Source organism: Nicotiana tabacum, chromosome 16, assembly GCF_000715075.1.
Source record: "Nicotiana tabacum cultivar K326 chromosome 16, ASM71507v2, whole genome shotgun sequence".
NCBI lineage: Eukaryota > Viridiplantae > Streptophyta > Magnoliopsida > Solanales > Solanaceae > Nicotiana > Nicotiana tabacum.
The window spans coordinates 47,714,474-47,732,254 of record NC_134095.1 but is presented as its reverse complement, the minus strand read 5'-3'; the positions used below and the strand labels follow the sequence as shown (position 1 = coordinate 47,732,254).

General features: G+C 38.3%; 1 protein-coding gene across 6 annotated transcripts; it reads left to right on the top strand.

The window, feature by feature from the left end:
- Positions 1-1,697: 1,697 nt before the first annotated feature.
- LOC107789614 (acetyl-CoA carboxylase 1) lies at positions 1,698-16,070 on the top strand. 6 transcript variants are annotated; one of them, XM_016611460.2, is made up of 32 exons: positions 1,698-1,963; positions 2,663-3,047; positions 3,405-3,611; positions 3,685-3,846; positions 4,042-4,134; positions 4,248-4,343; positions 4,512-4,685; positions 4,955-5,048; positions 5,138-5,325; positions 5,418-5,468; positions 5,550-5,589; positions 5,751-5,875; positions 5,954-6,070; positions 6,210-6,284; positions 6,373-6,429; positions 6,643-6,747; positions 7,256-7,342; positions 7,427-7,618; positions 7,695-7,883; positions 8,084-8,194; positions 8,280-8,366; positions 8,475-8,651; positions 9,509-9,586; positions 9,724-9,846; positions 10,449-10,718; positions 10,817-11,157; positions 11,554-11,791; positions 11,893-12,245; positions 12,335-12,548; positions 13,115-13,291; positions 13,376-15,523; positions 15,635-16,070. In XM_016611460.2, exons 2-32 carry the CDS (start codon positions 2,673-2,675, stop codon positions 15,689-15,691), a joined length of 6,801 nt encoding a protein of 2,266 aa, XP_016466946.2. In that variant the 5' UTR covers positions 1,698-1,963; positions 2,663-2,672; the 3' UTR covers positions 15,692-16,070. The 6 variants fall into 6 exon arrangements, with proteins under 6 accessions (XP_016466946.2, XP_016466947.2, XP_075088880.1 ...); XM_016611461.2 differs by having other exon boundaries at positions 1,822-1,985; XM_075232779.1 differs by having other exon boundaries at positions 1,886-1,963; positions 3,319-3,611.
- Positions 16,071-17,781: the final 1,711 nt, after the last annotated feature.

Below are 17,781 nucleotides of genomic sequence, written 5' to 3'. Positions count from 1 at the left end.
CTTACATCCAAACACCCACTAAATATCTTCTTAAGGTAATATCTAGAAATATATGTTTTTAATACTTTGATATGATAAATTTTGTGAACTTCTCATTATATTTTAGGGTAATTATTTTTTCTTTCTAACGTAACATATAGAAAGTTCCTGTTTGTTCATTTATTTTTGATTTTACATCTGAAACACCCTTGATTTAGATTACGATGCTAGGAGGAAAAGTCAAGTTTATTTTTCATGAGACGACAAAAGGAAATAGGTGGAGATTTGTTATAAACAAACTTGGTTCTAGATAGATCATTATCAATAAATAACATTCAATGATTCAAATAGGAGAAGGGTCGGTCGACTGCACTACCCAACTCTCATTCAAAACCCACCTAAGTTTCCAACCCCCTCTTTAGTCTGGAAATACCAACAAAAAAAAAGTTTTAGATAACAAGGCACCCTAATATATATATATATATATATATATATATATATATATATATATATTATTTAAAAAAGTGTGCACGCCCAAAATAAATAAAACATAAGGTTTCTTCTTTGAAATCGTTAATTAATTTAACGGATAACGATTCAGATATAAAAAAGAAAATAATGAATGTCAATTTGATATTGATATCACAGTTTTTTCCTTTGATACATTTAATTTAGCGGATGCGGATTTAAATAGTAAGTTTGTAACAAGAGAATAATGAATGCTGATTTAACTTGTGCAATAGTAATTAGCAGAAGTTGAATTTGTTCTGAATCCCGTTGCTAGAAAATTATTGAAATTCATATTCTCAGACAAATACCATTGAATTGTGATCGATTGATCTTTTAACCGTTTATGATTGACTCTACAGGCTGACTTATGGGGTTAGGCCAACAGCTTGAGCTATCCCCTATGTTGGACTTTAGCAATTGTAGCTGTTCTCTTTCAACCTGAGAATTTGCCTATTATTTGCTTGTAGGAGTAGTTCTTCTTATTTGTTACAATCATTTTGTATACCGGATTAATTCACTCAATTAATTCGGAGGACTCATTAAAGGGGAAGCATTTTCTATCACAAATTTTTTCGTCTATAAGACTTAAATACAAATCTCTTGCTAAGAGTTAAGAGATCATATTTATCCTACAATATTGTTTAATAATCTAGTAGGAACAATTGTTTTAAGTGTTTAAATTAGTAGTAGATGTATCTGTCGACAAATTGCTACAAAATTTCCTAACATTTGAAAAGAACAGAGGTAAACAGATTAAGTAGAAAAATACTCTACTCATTACAAACAAATACTTCAACCATTCCATTTTATATAATCCTATTTCTTTTTTGTTTGTTCCAAAAAAGATATTTGCTTTTTTAATATATAAATAAGCCAACTTTAAACTATCATCTTATCTTTAAATTTTTTTTATAACCATACAAATATTATGATATATTTAAAATCACAAATTTTTAAAATTCTATTTCTTTTTTAAAACTTCATATCCGATCAAATAGCTTGACGTGAAAAAACGACCTACATTCTGCATTAAAAAGATGGCCTCTTACTCAATGATTCTATTGTTTATGTACGTAGGTAGAATCCTTGGTTGAGATTGGAAAGTGTAGATGGAAACTACCACCAAGAGGGAAAATATGGGGAGTGGGACCAAGCAGGACCACGTGCTGTACCCCCTTAATATTTAACAACCACGCACCCAACCAATCCTAACCAAATTAATCAACCTATAAACTAATTCCACATTCTCAAACCATCTTCACTTCCCTCCCCCCTCTCCTTACTATTTATTACAAAAGAAACAGTATTCAGATTTGGATTTGGACTATCACACACTATGCTCATTTGCTAATTTTCACCTACAATTCTTGGTACCATTTATGCTTCATACAACCCCCCCTATCTAATTCAAGAATTCCCTCACTTCCATTTCTTTTCTCTAAAGATTGCAGCTTTTTGCCATTTACCCGGAAAGGTGAATTTTTTCTCAAACTCTGGTAAAATTTAAATGCCAATTTAGTATATTTCTACCTTTTGGGTGTATATTACTTCTTTTCTTAATGTGGGGTTTTAGTTATAGGCTCCATCATACTGAAAAAGAGTCTGAATTTACTGCAAACTGTGAAAGGTGCTATTTTTTTTCTTTTTTTGAGAATATTAGTTGTTTTGGTCAATTTTTAATGTGTAACTGGACTTCATTGGATAAACAATTGGCTCATTCTGTTCTCAATTCTTGAGTTTTTTTTCTTTTCTTTTGGCTTTCTTTAATGCCAACTGTGAAATGCATCTCAGTGAATTCTGCTGAACTTTAAAGCTGTAATTTGTATCTATTCAACTGTATATGCTTGTTATCTTGGGGTTTTTTACTTTACTTTTATTTTCTTTTGGTTCTCCTTTTGGAAGTATTTTGATCTTTTATTTTCTTCTAATTTTGGCTAACATAAGTTTATGCTTTTGATCCTACGTAAAGTTGTTTTCTTGGAATTTTTGTTATGATCACCATTTGGTTTTGTTTGAAATTGAATTAATAGCTTTTTTTAATTCAGAAATTAGAGTATGCCGTAGGAGATCAAGAAGTACTCTATTAGTTAGTGCTTTGTCTCTTAGCTGTCTTTTGGTTAATTGAGTTGTTTGATGATTGCAAGTAACCAAATGCAGTCCCTTTTGGTTTCAGGCAGTGCAATATGTCAGAATCTCAAAGGAGGCCAGCAGTGATAGGCATAAAAAATGGCGATGGATATATTAATGGTGCGCTTCCACTGAGGTCTCCAATTGCTAGATCGGAAGTTGCTGAGTTCTGTAATACCCTCGGTGGAAAGCAGCCTATTCATAGTATCTTAATTGCAAACAATGGAATGGCTGCGGTCAAGTTTATACGTAGTATTAGGACGTGGGCTTATGAGACATTTGGCACAGAGAAGGCAATATTGTTGGTGGCAATGGCTACACCTGAGGACATGCGAATAAATGCGGAGCACATTAGAATAGCTGATCAGTTTGTAGAAGTTCCTGGTGGGACAAATAACAACAATTATGCCAATGTGCAGCTCATTGTTGAGGTTTGTAAACATCTTTCCTTTTTTAGGACTTCTTTCTTAAGAATTTAGCATTCAAAGCCTGATATACAAGCTGAATTATCCAACTAATTCGTAAAAGTTGCATTAAAAATAACCTTTTAACTGACGTTTCATCAGAAGCCAAATGACATGTTTTTCTGTGCATGTTAGTGTGTCTGTCCGCAGTCTTAAAAACCTGCATGTAGAGGGAACAGGGACTTTATGCCAAAACAATGAAAATTGTGAAGATAATATGATATTTTTCTTTTAACAGATTTGGAGCTGAACATATTTTGGATGCCTTCCATGACATAACAAGTTTGAAAACTGCTGAGACAGTGTTTACTTTCTTTTGTTTAGATGGCGGAGATAACTCATGTTGATGCAGTTTGGCCTGGTTGGGGTCATGCATCAGAAAACCCTGAACTACCCGATGCATTGTGTGCAAAGGGGATCGTATTCCTTGGGCCACCTGCTACATCAATGGCAGCACTTGGGGACAAAGTAGGCTCATCATTGATTGCTCAAGCTGCACAAGTACCAACTCTCCCATGGAGTGGCTCCCACGTAAGTCTTTATGTTGGGGTTTTGCTCCATTTGTTTCATAGTGTCAGTATGCTTGACAATACTTAATCTCCAGGTCAAAATTCCTCCAGAGAGCTGCTTGATCTCTATACCAGATGAAATATATTCCAAAGCATGTGTTTATACAACAGAAGAAGCAATTGCTAGTTGTCAAGATGTAGGTTACCCGGCTATGATTAAAGCATCCTGGGGAGGTGGCGGTAAAGGCATAAGAAAGGTCTGTCCCTTAACAGATGTTACTGCAAGTAGTCTAGCTGCTTATTATTTGATGTTACATTAGCTTATCTAACCAATATTAATGTGATATGTTCTTTCATTAGCATTTCCTTCCCGAATGAAAATGTTGGAAGAGCTCACAAGGTATTCACTCTACCTAATCATTGGGTATTTAGCTATTTCTTGCTCACTTCAGGTTCATAATGATGATGAAGTAAGAGCACTGTTCAAGCAAGTTCAGGGTGAAGTTCCTGGCTCCCCCATATTTATAATGAAAGTTGCTTCCCAGGTTAGACCACTTCCATCTTGTCCGACATTAATGCACTGACTTAGCCTTAGAGAGAAAACCTTTCTGAATAATGGAAGTCCTCTATTTATTATCAATTTTCTTTTTTTAACTAGAGTCGACATCTAGAAGTCCAGTTGCTTTGTGATCAATATGGCAATGTTGCAGCATTGCACAGCCGTGATTGCAGTGTTCAAAGGCGTCACCAAAAGGTTAGTTTATATTTAACTTTTGGCTATTGCTTAGCGATTCATGATGGAGAAAAAGTTACTCATCTTATATTTGCAAATGTGAGACAAACAGAGGAATCTGCATGAGGTAGCCAAGGGTAAACGTAAATTGATTGTTGTCACTAATATGCTCAATATCTTGATATTTAGATTATTGAAGAAGGGCCAATAACAATTGCTTCTCCAGAGACGGTGAAAAAACTTGAGCAGGCTGCTAGAAGACTGGCCAAATCCGTGAATTACGTTGGAGCTGCCACCGTTGAGTACCTTTATAGTATGGATACGGGAGAGTACTACTTCTTAGAACTCAACCCACGGTTACAGGTTGGTTACATTTGCAGTCTGCATCATGCAGGCCCATGCCAAATTTTGTTACTCACCAAGTATAGGCGATCCAAAATAGTTTTGTTTTGCCATTATAGATAGTTATTGTTTCATTGTCTTTAAAGGCCAATGCATCAACGGTTAAAATACATGAAGTAATTTGATGTTGATTGCCACTGTAAAAGCTTCTTTTTTTTTTAATACAATTCATTTTCATTTTGTTCTTGAAATTTGTCAAGAAATATTCTTATATTTTCCACATCTATTAGGTGGAACACCCCGTAACTGAATGGATTGCAGAAATGAATCTGCCAGCAGCCCAAGTTGCTGTCGGAATGGGGATCCCATTGTGGCAAATTCCAGGTTTACTCCCTACCTTGTCACTTTCCTTGGCTTAATATGTTTTGGTTCCTTCACCTCCATTATTTAGTGCTCGTTTGTGATTATATTAGAAATAAGGCGATTCTACGGGATGGAACATGGTGGAGGATATGATGCTTGGAGAAAAACATCAATTGTTGCCACACCGTTTGATTTCGACAAGGCTGAATCAACAAAGCCAAAAGGTCATTGTGTGGCTGTTCGTGTTACAAGTGAGGATCCTGATGATGGTTTTAAGCCTACCAGTGGTAAAGTACAGGTCGGGATTGACAACTACTGAAAAAATTCACTTTCGTTACATAATCTCATGATTTTAGGATGAATCAATGTTAATCTAACGACATCCTGTAGGAGCTGAGTTTTAAAAGCAAGCCGAATGTGTGGGCCTACTTCTCTGTAAAGGTATGTGCTTGTAAAGTAAATGGAAACAAACATTGGAATCTTTGGATTATTGCTGAGCTTAAAGATATTTTTTGCTTGCAGTCTGGTGGAGGCATTCATGAGTTTTCAGATTCTCAGTTTGGTACGTTGAATTTCAATTATGCAGTTGTTTCCTCATGATACCATCTTATCACACCCATGGCTGGAAACTGTTAAAATCTCTCATGAAGATCTTTTCCATGCATCTTCTAGGCATCATGCCTTGACCTTCTGAAACTTATGGGCTTTTAAATCTTCCCACAGGACATATTTTTGCATTTGGAGAATCCAGAGCCCTAGCCATTGCAAACATGGTCCTCGGACTGAAGGAAATTCAGATACGTGGAGAAATTCGCACAAATGTTGATTACACAATTGATCTATTACATGTAGGTGTCTTAGATGCACAACTCTAAGCCTGACTCCTCAGTTTTATTTCTCTTTTATAAAGTTGGACGTTACCGCAGGCCTCTGATTATAGAGAGAACAAAATACACACAGGCTGGTTGGATAGTAGAATTGCTATGAGGGTTAGAGCAGAAAGACCTCCCTGGTATCTTTCTGTGGTTGGAGGAGCTCTTTATGTAAGTTATAAAATTTAGGAGTAGGTCTTTAAATATTTTAATCCTGGACAATTTAATTGCAAACTTAAATGATCATAAAAAAGTACATGCAAATTTAGTGGCTAATATCTTCCTTTTCCTGTTAATCTTTCTGACTCAGAAAGCATCTGCAAGTGGTGCGGCCTTGGTTTCTGAGTATGTTGGTTATCTTGAAAAAGGACAAATCCCGCCCAAGGTATCAGACACAGAATGCTTGTCTCTGTCTGCATTTCCCATTTTGTCTGTATCAACTTCAAAATAACCTGTCAACCTTCTGTGTGCAGCATATTTCTCTTGTGAACTCTCAAGTCTCACTAAATATTGAAGGGAGCAAGTACACTGTAAGTAATGTGTTTTGCTCACTTCATGGCACAAAGCTGTTTCCTGTGGGCCTTGATTGGTGTTGGTAGATAAGGATAGATGTTGGAAAATTTTGGAAATATCCTTCTATCTCAAGAAGAAAGATTTAGAAAGTTAATTCCATTTCTTCCTTTTTTTATTCTGGCCAAGCTGGATGGTCTGCAACTAACTGGTTTGGTGGTTGTGTCTCTCAGATAAATATGGTGAAGGGAGGGCCAGGAAGCTATAGGTTGAGAATGAACGAATCAGAGATTGAAGCAGAAATACATACTCTGCGTGATGGAGGACTACTGATGCAGGCAATTATAAATCACTCTACAACTTGCTACTGCCATTTTCTAACAAATTGCACCATTGTTTGTAATAGCCTTAGGGGTCGTTTGGTATGAGGTATAAGAAGGTATAAGGGTGATATAAAAATTTAATACTACCTTAATACTCTATTTGGTTTGCAAACCAGGTATAAGTTATACCGGTGTTAATTTTAACATTGGGATAACTTATAGCTTATAGAAGGTGGGGTAATTAGCATCGGTATAACTTATACCTTCTTCTTAGAAATTATGCAATTGTCATTCTTAATACAACATACCAAACAATGAACAAATAACAATCCCAGCATAACTTATCCCAATATAACTTATACTGGCATAAGTTGTACCGGTATAAATCGTATTCCAACCAAACGACCCCTTATTGTTCTATGTTGTATATTACCTTGTAGAAACAATATTGAGAAATCAACTACATCGATTTCCTTTCACTTTTGAAATAGATCTACGTTCTAAGTTCACTTGATCACTGCAGCTGAACGGAAATAGTCATGTTATATATGCTGAGGAGGAAGTGGCTGGAACTCGTCTTCTTATTGACGGAAGGACTTGCTTGCTGCAGGTGCCAATAGATTTTCAGTTTCCAGTATGTCTTTGCTTTTTAAGAACTTGCACCCTCTTATCACATAAAGTTCCTTGCTTTCAGAATGATCATGATCCATCAAAGCTAGCGGCAGAGACACCGTGCAAACTTTTGAGATATTTGATATCTGATGGCAGTCATGTTGATGCTGATACACCTTATGCAGAGGTTGAGGTTATGAAGATGTGCATGCCCCTTCTTTCACCTGCTTCAGGAGTTATCCATTTTAAGATGTCTGATGGTCAAGCAATGCAGGTAACCATATTGTCATATGACCATAGTTTTTATGTCCTTTACAGATTCTTAAAACAAATGTAACTTTTATTTGTAGGCTGGTGAGCTCATAGCATCTCTTGATTTAGATGACCCTTCAGCTGTTAGAAAAGCAGAGCCTTTTCTTGGAAGTTTTCCGCTTCTGGGACCTCCAACTGCAATATCTGGAAAAGTTCATCAGAGGTGTGCTGCAAGTCAGAATGCAGCAAGGATGATTCTTGCTGGATATGAGCATAATGTTGATGAAGTAAGTAGCATCTTCTTGATGCCATCAATATTAACACCGTACTTCATCAAAAAAAATGTTGATGAAGTAAGTAATCTCATATAATTAATTACATGATGTGGTGCGGAAAACAACTGCTTGTGGAACATGCTTTTCAGCTAAGTAGACATAAATAAATCATTTTTCTCCAAGTGATGAAATGAAACTCTTTTTCTGTCCAGGTGATTCAAAACCTGCTAAGTTGCCTGGATAGTCCTGAGCTTCCCTTCCTGCAGTGGCAAGAGTGCTTAGCAGTGCTGGCAACACGACTTCCTAAGGACCTGAGGAATGAGGTAAAGGACCCTTGATGTTTCTTCCATTGGGGAAAAAGTTGTAGTTTTTTCTAGCTCATAATTTTGCCGTGTACTCTCCTTTCAGTTGGAAGCAAAATATAAGGAGTATGAGGGCATTTTCAGCTTGCAAAATGTTGAATTTCCAGCCAGAATTCTGAGAGGCGTTCTTGAAGTGAGTCTTTTATCATTTTCCTCTTTCTTTGACATAATACCTTGTTATTTTTTATTTATCTGGATACTAGTATTCATTTATATGTGTTTTATCTCTATCTTGGTACAGGCACACTTAAGGTCCTGCTCCGATAAAGAAAGAGGAGCTCAAGAAAGATTAGTTGAACCTTTATTGAGTGTTGTCAAGTCCTACGAGGGTGGAAGAGAGAGTCATGCCCGTGGAATTGTCCACTCCCTTTTTGAAGAGTATCTATCTGTTGAAGAATTGTTCAGTGACAACATCCAGGTCAGTTGCCTATGCAAACAAATTATTTGTTATAATCATCCACACGTGTTTAAGTTTGACAAGCTTCTGACTTGGATGGATGTAGGCTAAACAAAGTTCTTAAAATTTTTTGTCCTAGTTTATTAGTATATCATAAGAGGAAACAATGATGATTCATAATGTAGCAAGTTAATTAAATACTAGAAATTTTAAAGAAGTTCTACATAGCAGACACAATGCCCTAACCTCTTATCACTGAAAATTCCTTGAAGGTTTTTTCCATTTCTTTAATTGAATTTTGTTGTTGTCAAAGTCTAAGCAGAGTATTCTATGGCATAGACCTATAGTAACAGAGTTTTTCCAGATATGAGGACATTTAACATCTGAGGTGATACACAATAACCGCTAACAAGGTGTAGTTAATAGCTGTGGTCCTCATTCTCAATGAAGCAGCTCATTTTGATTAACTGAACAAGGCTTTCAGACACTCGTTTCCATTAGTATAAATACTTAGATATTTTTTACATCTTTTTATGTATTTTGTTTGATTTGTAGCTGTCCTCTTTTTGGTAAATTATCCTAGTAGAAGCCCTTGAGCACATATAGATGATAAAAAAAGGCAACTTATGTTTGCATTTCCAGTACCTTCCTGAAATGAGGCCTGTTTGTTAACTGACTTTTTAGCCTAACGAATGATGTTCAGATTATCTCTCCATTCTCTCTCAGTTAACGATTCAAACTTGTCACTGTTATTACTCAAAGAAATCAGATAAAATCTACAATCACAAAATAGGGAAGGACTCAGATGACCTCATAAATCTGATGTTTTTTGATTCTTCATTGACATTGCGTTCAGTTCTCTTCCCTTCCTTTTTCAGGCTGATGTAATTGAACGCCTCCGACTTCAATACACAAAAGATCTCCTGAAGGTTGTTGACATTGTGCTTTCTCATCAGGTATTTGCAGACTATTCATATTTGTTAATTGTTTTGTTTATTAGTACAAAAGCAAACTATTAATATGACAGGAGTTCCTTTTTCTGGTCCGATTTATGCCGGAAGGTATCATGTATTAATAATGTGTTATTTTCCAGGGTGTTAGGCGTAAAAATAAGCTTATACTTAGTCTGATGGAGCAGTTGGTATATCCAAATCCGGCAGCATACAGGGACAAACTTATCCGTTTTTCAGCACTCAACCATACGAATTATTCTGAGGTTGGTCCTTAAGCTAATTTCTTGAGTTAGATATATTCACACATTAGACAAATATCATGTGCATTGTATTTGACACCTATAAATACGTCTGTCTTGTATTTATCAAGTTATCAATATCTCTTCTTTCCTCTTCTTTGAGGCCACGTTTCTGTCATTTGTATGCTTAACCTGGCAATAGTCATTTATCAAGCTCACTGCCTGGAAGTTCTTCAAGATCAGCATTAGTAACATTTCCTTTGCTGATCTACTCCTTGATTCCTCTTGTCGCGTGGACCTTGTAGACTTGGTACACATTTTCTTGATCACTTCACAATGTTGGTATCAATCAAAGATGGTTCTTATGCCTGCTTGACTATCTAGCCCGACCACCATCCTCAATTGCATTAATTTACTGACCCTTGATAAAGGAAAGAGGAAAACGAAAAGATTAAAGGGAAAGGTCCTCCCTCTGTTTCCACTTTCAGGCACTACTAATACGACTTCTTATGCTCATTTTTTTGGTGACTATTTAAGAACATTGTCTGATTCTTAATAGTTACTGTATTATCAAGTCACCTAGAACTCCTTAAGAGTGATTCCTACGTCTAAATTATTCTCTGCAGTTGGCACTGAAGGCAAGTCAACTTCTAGAGCAAACTAAACTGAGTGAACTACGTTCAAGCATTGCCAGAAGTCTTTCTGAGTTAGAGATGTTCACTGAAGAAGGTGACAATATGGATACACCTAAGCGGAAAAGTGCCATCAACGAAAGAATGGAAGTTCTAGTAAGTGCTCCGTTAGCTGTCGAAGATGCACTTGTAGGTCTTTTTGATCACAGTGATCACACCCTTCAGAGGAGGGTTGTGGAGACTTATGTTCGAAGACTATATCAGGTACTGTGTTTCTGCTTTTTAAGGTTTTACTTGTCTTGCTTTGCCTATTTTTGTCAGATATATATGATTTTAAATCTAACTTTTGATAACTATTCCAGCCCTACCTTGTTAAGGAGAGTGTGAGGATGCAGTGGCACAGATCTGGGCTAATAGCTACATGGGAGTTCTTAGAAGAACATGTGGAGAGAAAGAATGGGTCTGAAGACAATAAGATGGATAAACCATTAGTTGAAAAACGCAGCGAAAGAAAATGGGGAGCCATGGTAATAATCAAATCTCTCCAACTCTTGCCGTCAGTATTAACTGCTGCATTGAGGGAAACAGCACACAACTTGCACAAAGAGATGTCAAATGGATCGGTTCGACCAACCAATCATGGCAACATGCTGCATATTGCATTGGTGGGCATCAACAATCAAATGAGTTTGCTTCAGGATAGGTATCACAAGTGTCCTTTGAATCCACTCTAAACTGCTACTTTGGATGTTATGTAGATGTAGGTAAATCAAAGACTACAGAAATATCTGTTTAAATCTGTTGTTAAATTTGAGATAGGGTTGCAATAATTTCAGCATCCTTACTTAGCAGATGATCAAACTAGATGAATGCAGCACTTCTCCTTAATCTTGGATTAGCTGCACTAGTAAATAGAAAAAGTAAGTATTGGCCTTAACCTGGATGATATAAGAGAGAAGCAAGTTTCTCACAGTAATTTCATACATCTTCATATGTGGCATGCTAAATCTCTTGCTTGTGCATCTGATCCACTGATTTGCTAGAAACCAGAGTAACATGTATTTATTTTCTTGCTTATCATTGGTATACACTACTGCAGTGGCGATGAAGATCAGGCTCAAGAAAGGATCAACAAGTTAGCTAAAATATTAAGAGAGAAAGATGTGAGCACCAGCCTTAAAAGTGCAGGTGTTGGGGTTATCAGCTGCATCATACAGAGAGATGAAGGGCGAGGTCCAATGAGGCACTCCTTTCACTGGTCACTTGTGAAGCTGTATTATGAGGAGGAGCCTCTGTTGCGTCATCTGGAGCCTCCGCTATCCATTTACCTTGAATTGGTCTATATTCTGCAACTCTTTTTCATGCTTCTTGTACACTTTTATTATTATCCTTTTGGTTCTAAGAGCTAATTTACGTTCATAATCTCCCAACAATACAGGACAAGCTTAAGGGCTATGATAATATAAAGTACACTCCATCCCGGGACCGTCAATGGCATCTTTATTCTGTTGTAGACAAGCCACGTCCAATCCGGAGAATGTTTCTCAGAACACTTGTAAGACAACCCACATCAGATGAAGGTCTACTAGCATATCAAGGATTGTATCGGGGAACCGCTCCATCTCCTTTGGCTTTGTCTTTTACTTCAAGGAGCATCTTGAGGTCCTTAACATCTGCCCTGGAGGAGCTTGAACTTAATCTCCATAGCACAACGTTAAAATCTGACCATGCTCATATGTACTTGTACATTTTGCGCGAGCAACAGATAGATGATCTATTTCCCTATCATAAGTAAGAAATTTTAAGGAGTTCTGCTTGCTATTTAGGTAAAAAATTGGCATGCTAAGCTAATTGTTTTTTCCCCCATAAATCCACTACAGGAGGGCAGACCTAAACAATGAGCACGAAGAAGGTGCTGTTCAGAAACTCTTGAAAGAGTTGGCTTGTGAAATTAATACATCTGTCGGTGTTAGGATGCATAGGTTAGGTGTATGTGAGTGGGAAGTGAAACTCTGGATATCATCTGCAGGAGAAGCCAATGGTGCTTGGAGGGTTGTGGTTGCAAATGTGACAGGGCACACCTGCATTGTGCATGTAAGTGTCTTTTAGTAACTAATTTGGAATTTATCTGATAACTATCTGCTTGTGGTGTTTATGCACAACTTGAAAAAACATCAGTCCATAGTTTGGGCTTGGATTGGAAACGATTACTTTCTTTTATTGGCTGATCTTTCCATATGCTTTCCAGGAGTATTTTAGCTCTATCAGGGATTTTTATGCCAGTATAAAATATAAAGAACTTCTAGTACTCTATATTTTAATCTCATTTTGGCCTTGTATAAATATAAATGAAAAAACATAGTCACTGAGCATTCATATAGCCGCTCCCTAACTTGTTTAAAACTGAGGTTTAATTGTTGTATATTCTTTTGGTATAGGGATCGAAGTTACTATGACTATGATGGAAACTGTGTACATTCTGTATTAGTGCCAAGGGACTCACATATCTTGTTCCGTTCTATTGGGTTAAACCATGGTCTTAACCTATAATTTTTATATGATGAAAGTGTCATGACTTTTATTCTCTCTCCATGTATTGTGTGTCCGCGAAACACTTTGATTTAAGATTGACATCATAGTATTGGTAATTCAACTCTCAGATCTATCGGGAAGTTGAGAATGTGTCTGAACAAAGAGCGGTCTATCATTCAACCTCCGGGGATGGTCCTTTACATGGTGTACCTGTTACTGCACCTTATCCATCATTGGGGGTGCTTGACCAGAAACGGCTTTTGGCCCGGAAGAGTAACACCACTTACTGCTACGATTTCCCACTGGTAAACATCAAACTAAAGTAGTCATTTATATTGGGTATTATCATCTGGATTAGTATCAACCTTTTGTAAACATCCCTTGTGCAGGCCTTTGAAGCCGTGTTGGAGAAGTCTTGGGCCACTGAGGCTCCACTAATAGAGTGGCCTAAGGGTAAGATCCTCTTGAAAGCCACAGAGTTAGCTTTTCCTGACCAAAAAGCTAGTTGGGGTACTCCTCTTGTCCCTGTGGAGCGTCAGCCTGGCCACAATGACGTCGGTATGGTGGCATGGGTTATAGAAATGTCTACTCCTGAGTTCCCAACAGGAAGGAAAATAATTATTGTAGCAAATGACGTGACTTTCAGAAATGGATCTTTTGGTCCGAGAGAGGATGCGTTTTTCCAAGCTGTGACTGATGTTGCTTGCACCCAGAAGTTGCCACTTATTTATTTGGCAGCAAATTCAGGGGCTCGTATTGGTGCTGCAGAGGAGGTCAAATCTTGCTTTAAAGTTGGGTGGTCAGATGAGTTGAGCCCTGAGCGGGGTTTTCAGTATGTTTACTTGACTCCTGAAGATCATGAACGAATGAAATCTTCTGTCATTGCTCATGAACTGAAGTTGTCAGATGGAGAGATCCGATGGGTTATAGATACTATAATAGGAAAAGAGGATGGCCTCGGAGTTGAGAACTTAAGTGGTAGTGGAGCCATTGCCAGTGCATATTCGCGGGCATACCATGAAACATTTACCTTGACATACGTAACCGGCAGAACTGTGGGCATAGGTGCTTATCTTGCTCGTCTTGGCATGCGGTGTATACAGAGGCTCGATCAGCCTATAATTCTGACTGGTTATTCTGCACTTAACAAACTTTTGGGTCGGGAAGTCTACAGCTCGCACATGCAACTTGGTGGACCTAAAATCATGGCAACTAATGGTGTTGTTCATCTGACTGTCTCAGATGACCTTGAGGGGGTATCTGCGATCTTGAAGTGGTTGAGCTTTGTACCCCCATACTGTGGTGGTCCACTTCCTATTTTGACCCCCTTGGATCCTCCAGAGAGACCTATTGAGTATTTCCCTGAGACGACATGCGATCCAAGAGCAGCTATCTCTGGCTTAACAGATCCAAGTGGAAAGTGGTTAGGTGGCGTTTTCGACAGGGATAGCTTCGTTGAGACACTGGAAGGCTGGGCAAGGACTGTTGTAACAGGACGGGCAAAACTTGGAGGAATTCCTGTAGGAATAGTTGCTGTTGAGACCCAAACTATGATGCAAGTAATCCCTGCCGATCCTGGACAGCTTGATTCTCATGAAAGGGTTGTCCCTCAGGCAGGGCAAGTATGGTTTCCTGACTCCGCAACGAAGACGGCTCAAGCACTGATGGATTTCAATAGGGAGGAGCTACCTCTTTTCATTCTTGCCAACTGGAGGGGATTTTCAGGTGGACAAAGGGACCTTTTTGAAGGTATCCTCCAAGCTGGATCAACCATTGTTGAGAACCTTCGAACATACAAACAGCCTGTTTTTGTGTACATTCCTATGATGGGCGAGCTCCGTGGTGGGGCATGGGTTGTTGTGGATAGTAAGATCAATTCAGACCATATTGAAATGTATGCTGAACGAACAGCTAGAGGAAATGTCCTTGAGCCTGAAGGTATGATTGAGATCAAATTCCGGACAAAAGAATTGCTTGAGTGCATGGGTAGGCTTGACCAACAGCTTATCAATCTCAAGTCAAGGCTTCAGGAAGCTAGGACTGCTGGGGTATATGCTACGATTGAAACCGTACATCAGCAAATAAAAACACGCGAGAAGCAGCTTTTGCCAGTATACACTCAAATAGCAACAAAGTTTGCGGAACTGCACGATACTTCATTTAGAATGGCTGCAAAGGGGGTAGTCAGGGAAGTGGTAAATTGGGAAAGTTCTCGTTCGTTCTTCTACAGGCGATTGCTCAGAAGGGTTGAGGAGGAGACGCTGATCAAAACTGTGAGGGATGCTGCCGGTGACCAGCTTTCTTACAAATCTGCGATGGATATGGTGAAAAGGTGGTTTCTGGATTCAAAAGAAAGCAGAGAAGATGCTTGGGCAGATGACGAAGCTTTCTTCTCATGGAAGAACGACCCTAATAACTACGAGGAAAGCCTACAACAGTTGCGAGTCCAAAAGGTGTTACTTCACCTATCCAAGATTGGTGATTCAACATTGGATTTACGTGCTCTACCACAGGGTCTTGTTGCTCTCCTACAAAAGGTTAGCTATCAGATTCCTGCTTCGTAGCTGGGACTTCAGTGTGCTGTCAACCTTCCATTTTTTTTTTTTTGAAGGTTTTTAAAGAAACTGACGTATTGGTCTCAAATGCAGGTTGAGCCAGCAACTAGAGAGCAGTTGATCAATGATCTGAGAAAGGTGCTTAATTAATCAACGAGCCCGCAGCTCGATGCCACTTGTTCCTGCTCCATGGACCATATGTGCTGAACCTGAAATCTGCTAAGGCAGCCAGCAGTCGACTTATACTATGAAGTGATGGTTCTCTAATGAATAATATGCTTTCAACGAAGCGCTGGAGATGCTTTGCAGGTCATTGGTTCAATTTTGTGTAGTAGAATGTAGGTAGTAGAATCCTTAAGAGAGATGTAGGTTACAGCATTCAATTGTTTGAGCTAAAAGATGCACGGCCTAGCAGGTTCCTTACTGAAATTCCTGCAAGCCTGATTATCATATGATGTATATCTTGATTGCTCCCTTTGTATAAGAATCAGTTAGCAGAATGTCCAAATAAAATATGAGGCTTCTGTAAGTCATGCTTGAATGTAGTTGCTGTTCAAATGGTTAGCAATTGATCTTGCGAGCAGTTTCCTGGTTTACATATGTCATTACCCACATTCCTCCGAAAATTCTTTATCCTGTTAATTAATGTATCGAGTAATAGCCTGTTTGGCCAAGCTTCAAAAAACTCAGTTTATTTTGAAAAATGTTTTTCTTAAAAGTACTTTTTTGGTAATTGACCTTTTTTTTTGGGTATTAATCACCAAAGAGAATCTGTACAAAACCAAAGCCATGCTAACGCAGCTGGCTATCTAATAGGAGAAAACAAAAATACTAGCTAGACAATCAAAACAAATCAACAAATCTGTCTACACTAATTTCTATTTGTCAATCATGAACTGTTGTACTAAATTCCTAGCTCAAGCAGTTGTCCGCGGACGTCTGCAGGACTACCTCGGGTCGCCTGTTGGACTGAAGGCAGCAACTTTACTGTGGCCCAAACGCTCCGGTACCAGTATCTACACACAGTGCAGAGTATAGTATCAGCACAACCGACCCCATGTGTTGGTAAGTGTCTAACCTAACCTGACGAAGTAGTGACGAGGCTAGGACCAGACTACCAAATAAACATGTGCAGATAAATCATATACAGCGAAAAATAAAAGCAGATATTCACAATTAAAGATGGGGTGGGGAAAGCATGCTACGGGGAGTATCAGATAACAAAAAAAATACCAAAGAGGAATGTAAAGAAACTAGAATTTAATTGTCAACAGTAATGAGGAAAACAAACACAATATTCATTTTCATTTCTTTCTTGTTGCAGGCGTACAACCCGATCCCATTCCATATATCTCGTTGCAGGCGTGCAACCCGCTCCCATTTCATATATCTTGTTGCAGGCGTGCAATCCGCTCCCATTTCACATATCTTGTTGCAGGTGTGCAACCCGATCCCATTTCAAATATTTCCGTGGCGGCGTGCCACCCGCTCCCATTTCATATATCTTGTTGCAGGCATGCAACCCGATCCCATTTACAAATCAACATCAATCACAAAAGAATCCCGGCAAGGGAACAAGAGTATAACAACAATATCCCGGCAAGGGAGACAATATCGTAAACAATAACATCCCGACAAGGGAGACAATATCATAAACAATAACTTCCCGGCAAGGGAGACAATATCGTAAACAATAACATCCGGGCAAGGGAACCAACAATGATAATCAACATATTAAGCATGAATAAATCTCAACGGAGTCACAACAATTACAACATTAGACCCACGGACATTCTTGACACCGACGTATAGATACTCGTCACCATGCCTATACATCGTACTCCACAATTAACACATAGCAATTAAGATACAACTCATAATCCCTCAAGCTAAGGTTAGGCCAAACACTTACCTCAAACTTCCACGGCCAACTCAAGCCTCAAACACCATTTTTCCTTTAGAATTCGCCTCCAAATTACTTGTATCTAGCCCAAATTAATTTAACAACATCAATAAATGCTAAAGAATTCATACCCAATGCTTAATTATAGGTTTTCTATCATTTTTTCCAAAAATTCAAAAATCGACCCCGGGCCCGCTTGGTTGAAACTCGAGGTTCGAACCAAAACCCAATCATCCATTCACCCACGAGCCCAAATATGCAATTAGTTTCGAAATCCGACCCTTAAACGAGGTCTAAATCCCAATTAATCAAACAGCCCTAACTCTACCAAAATTCC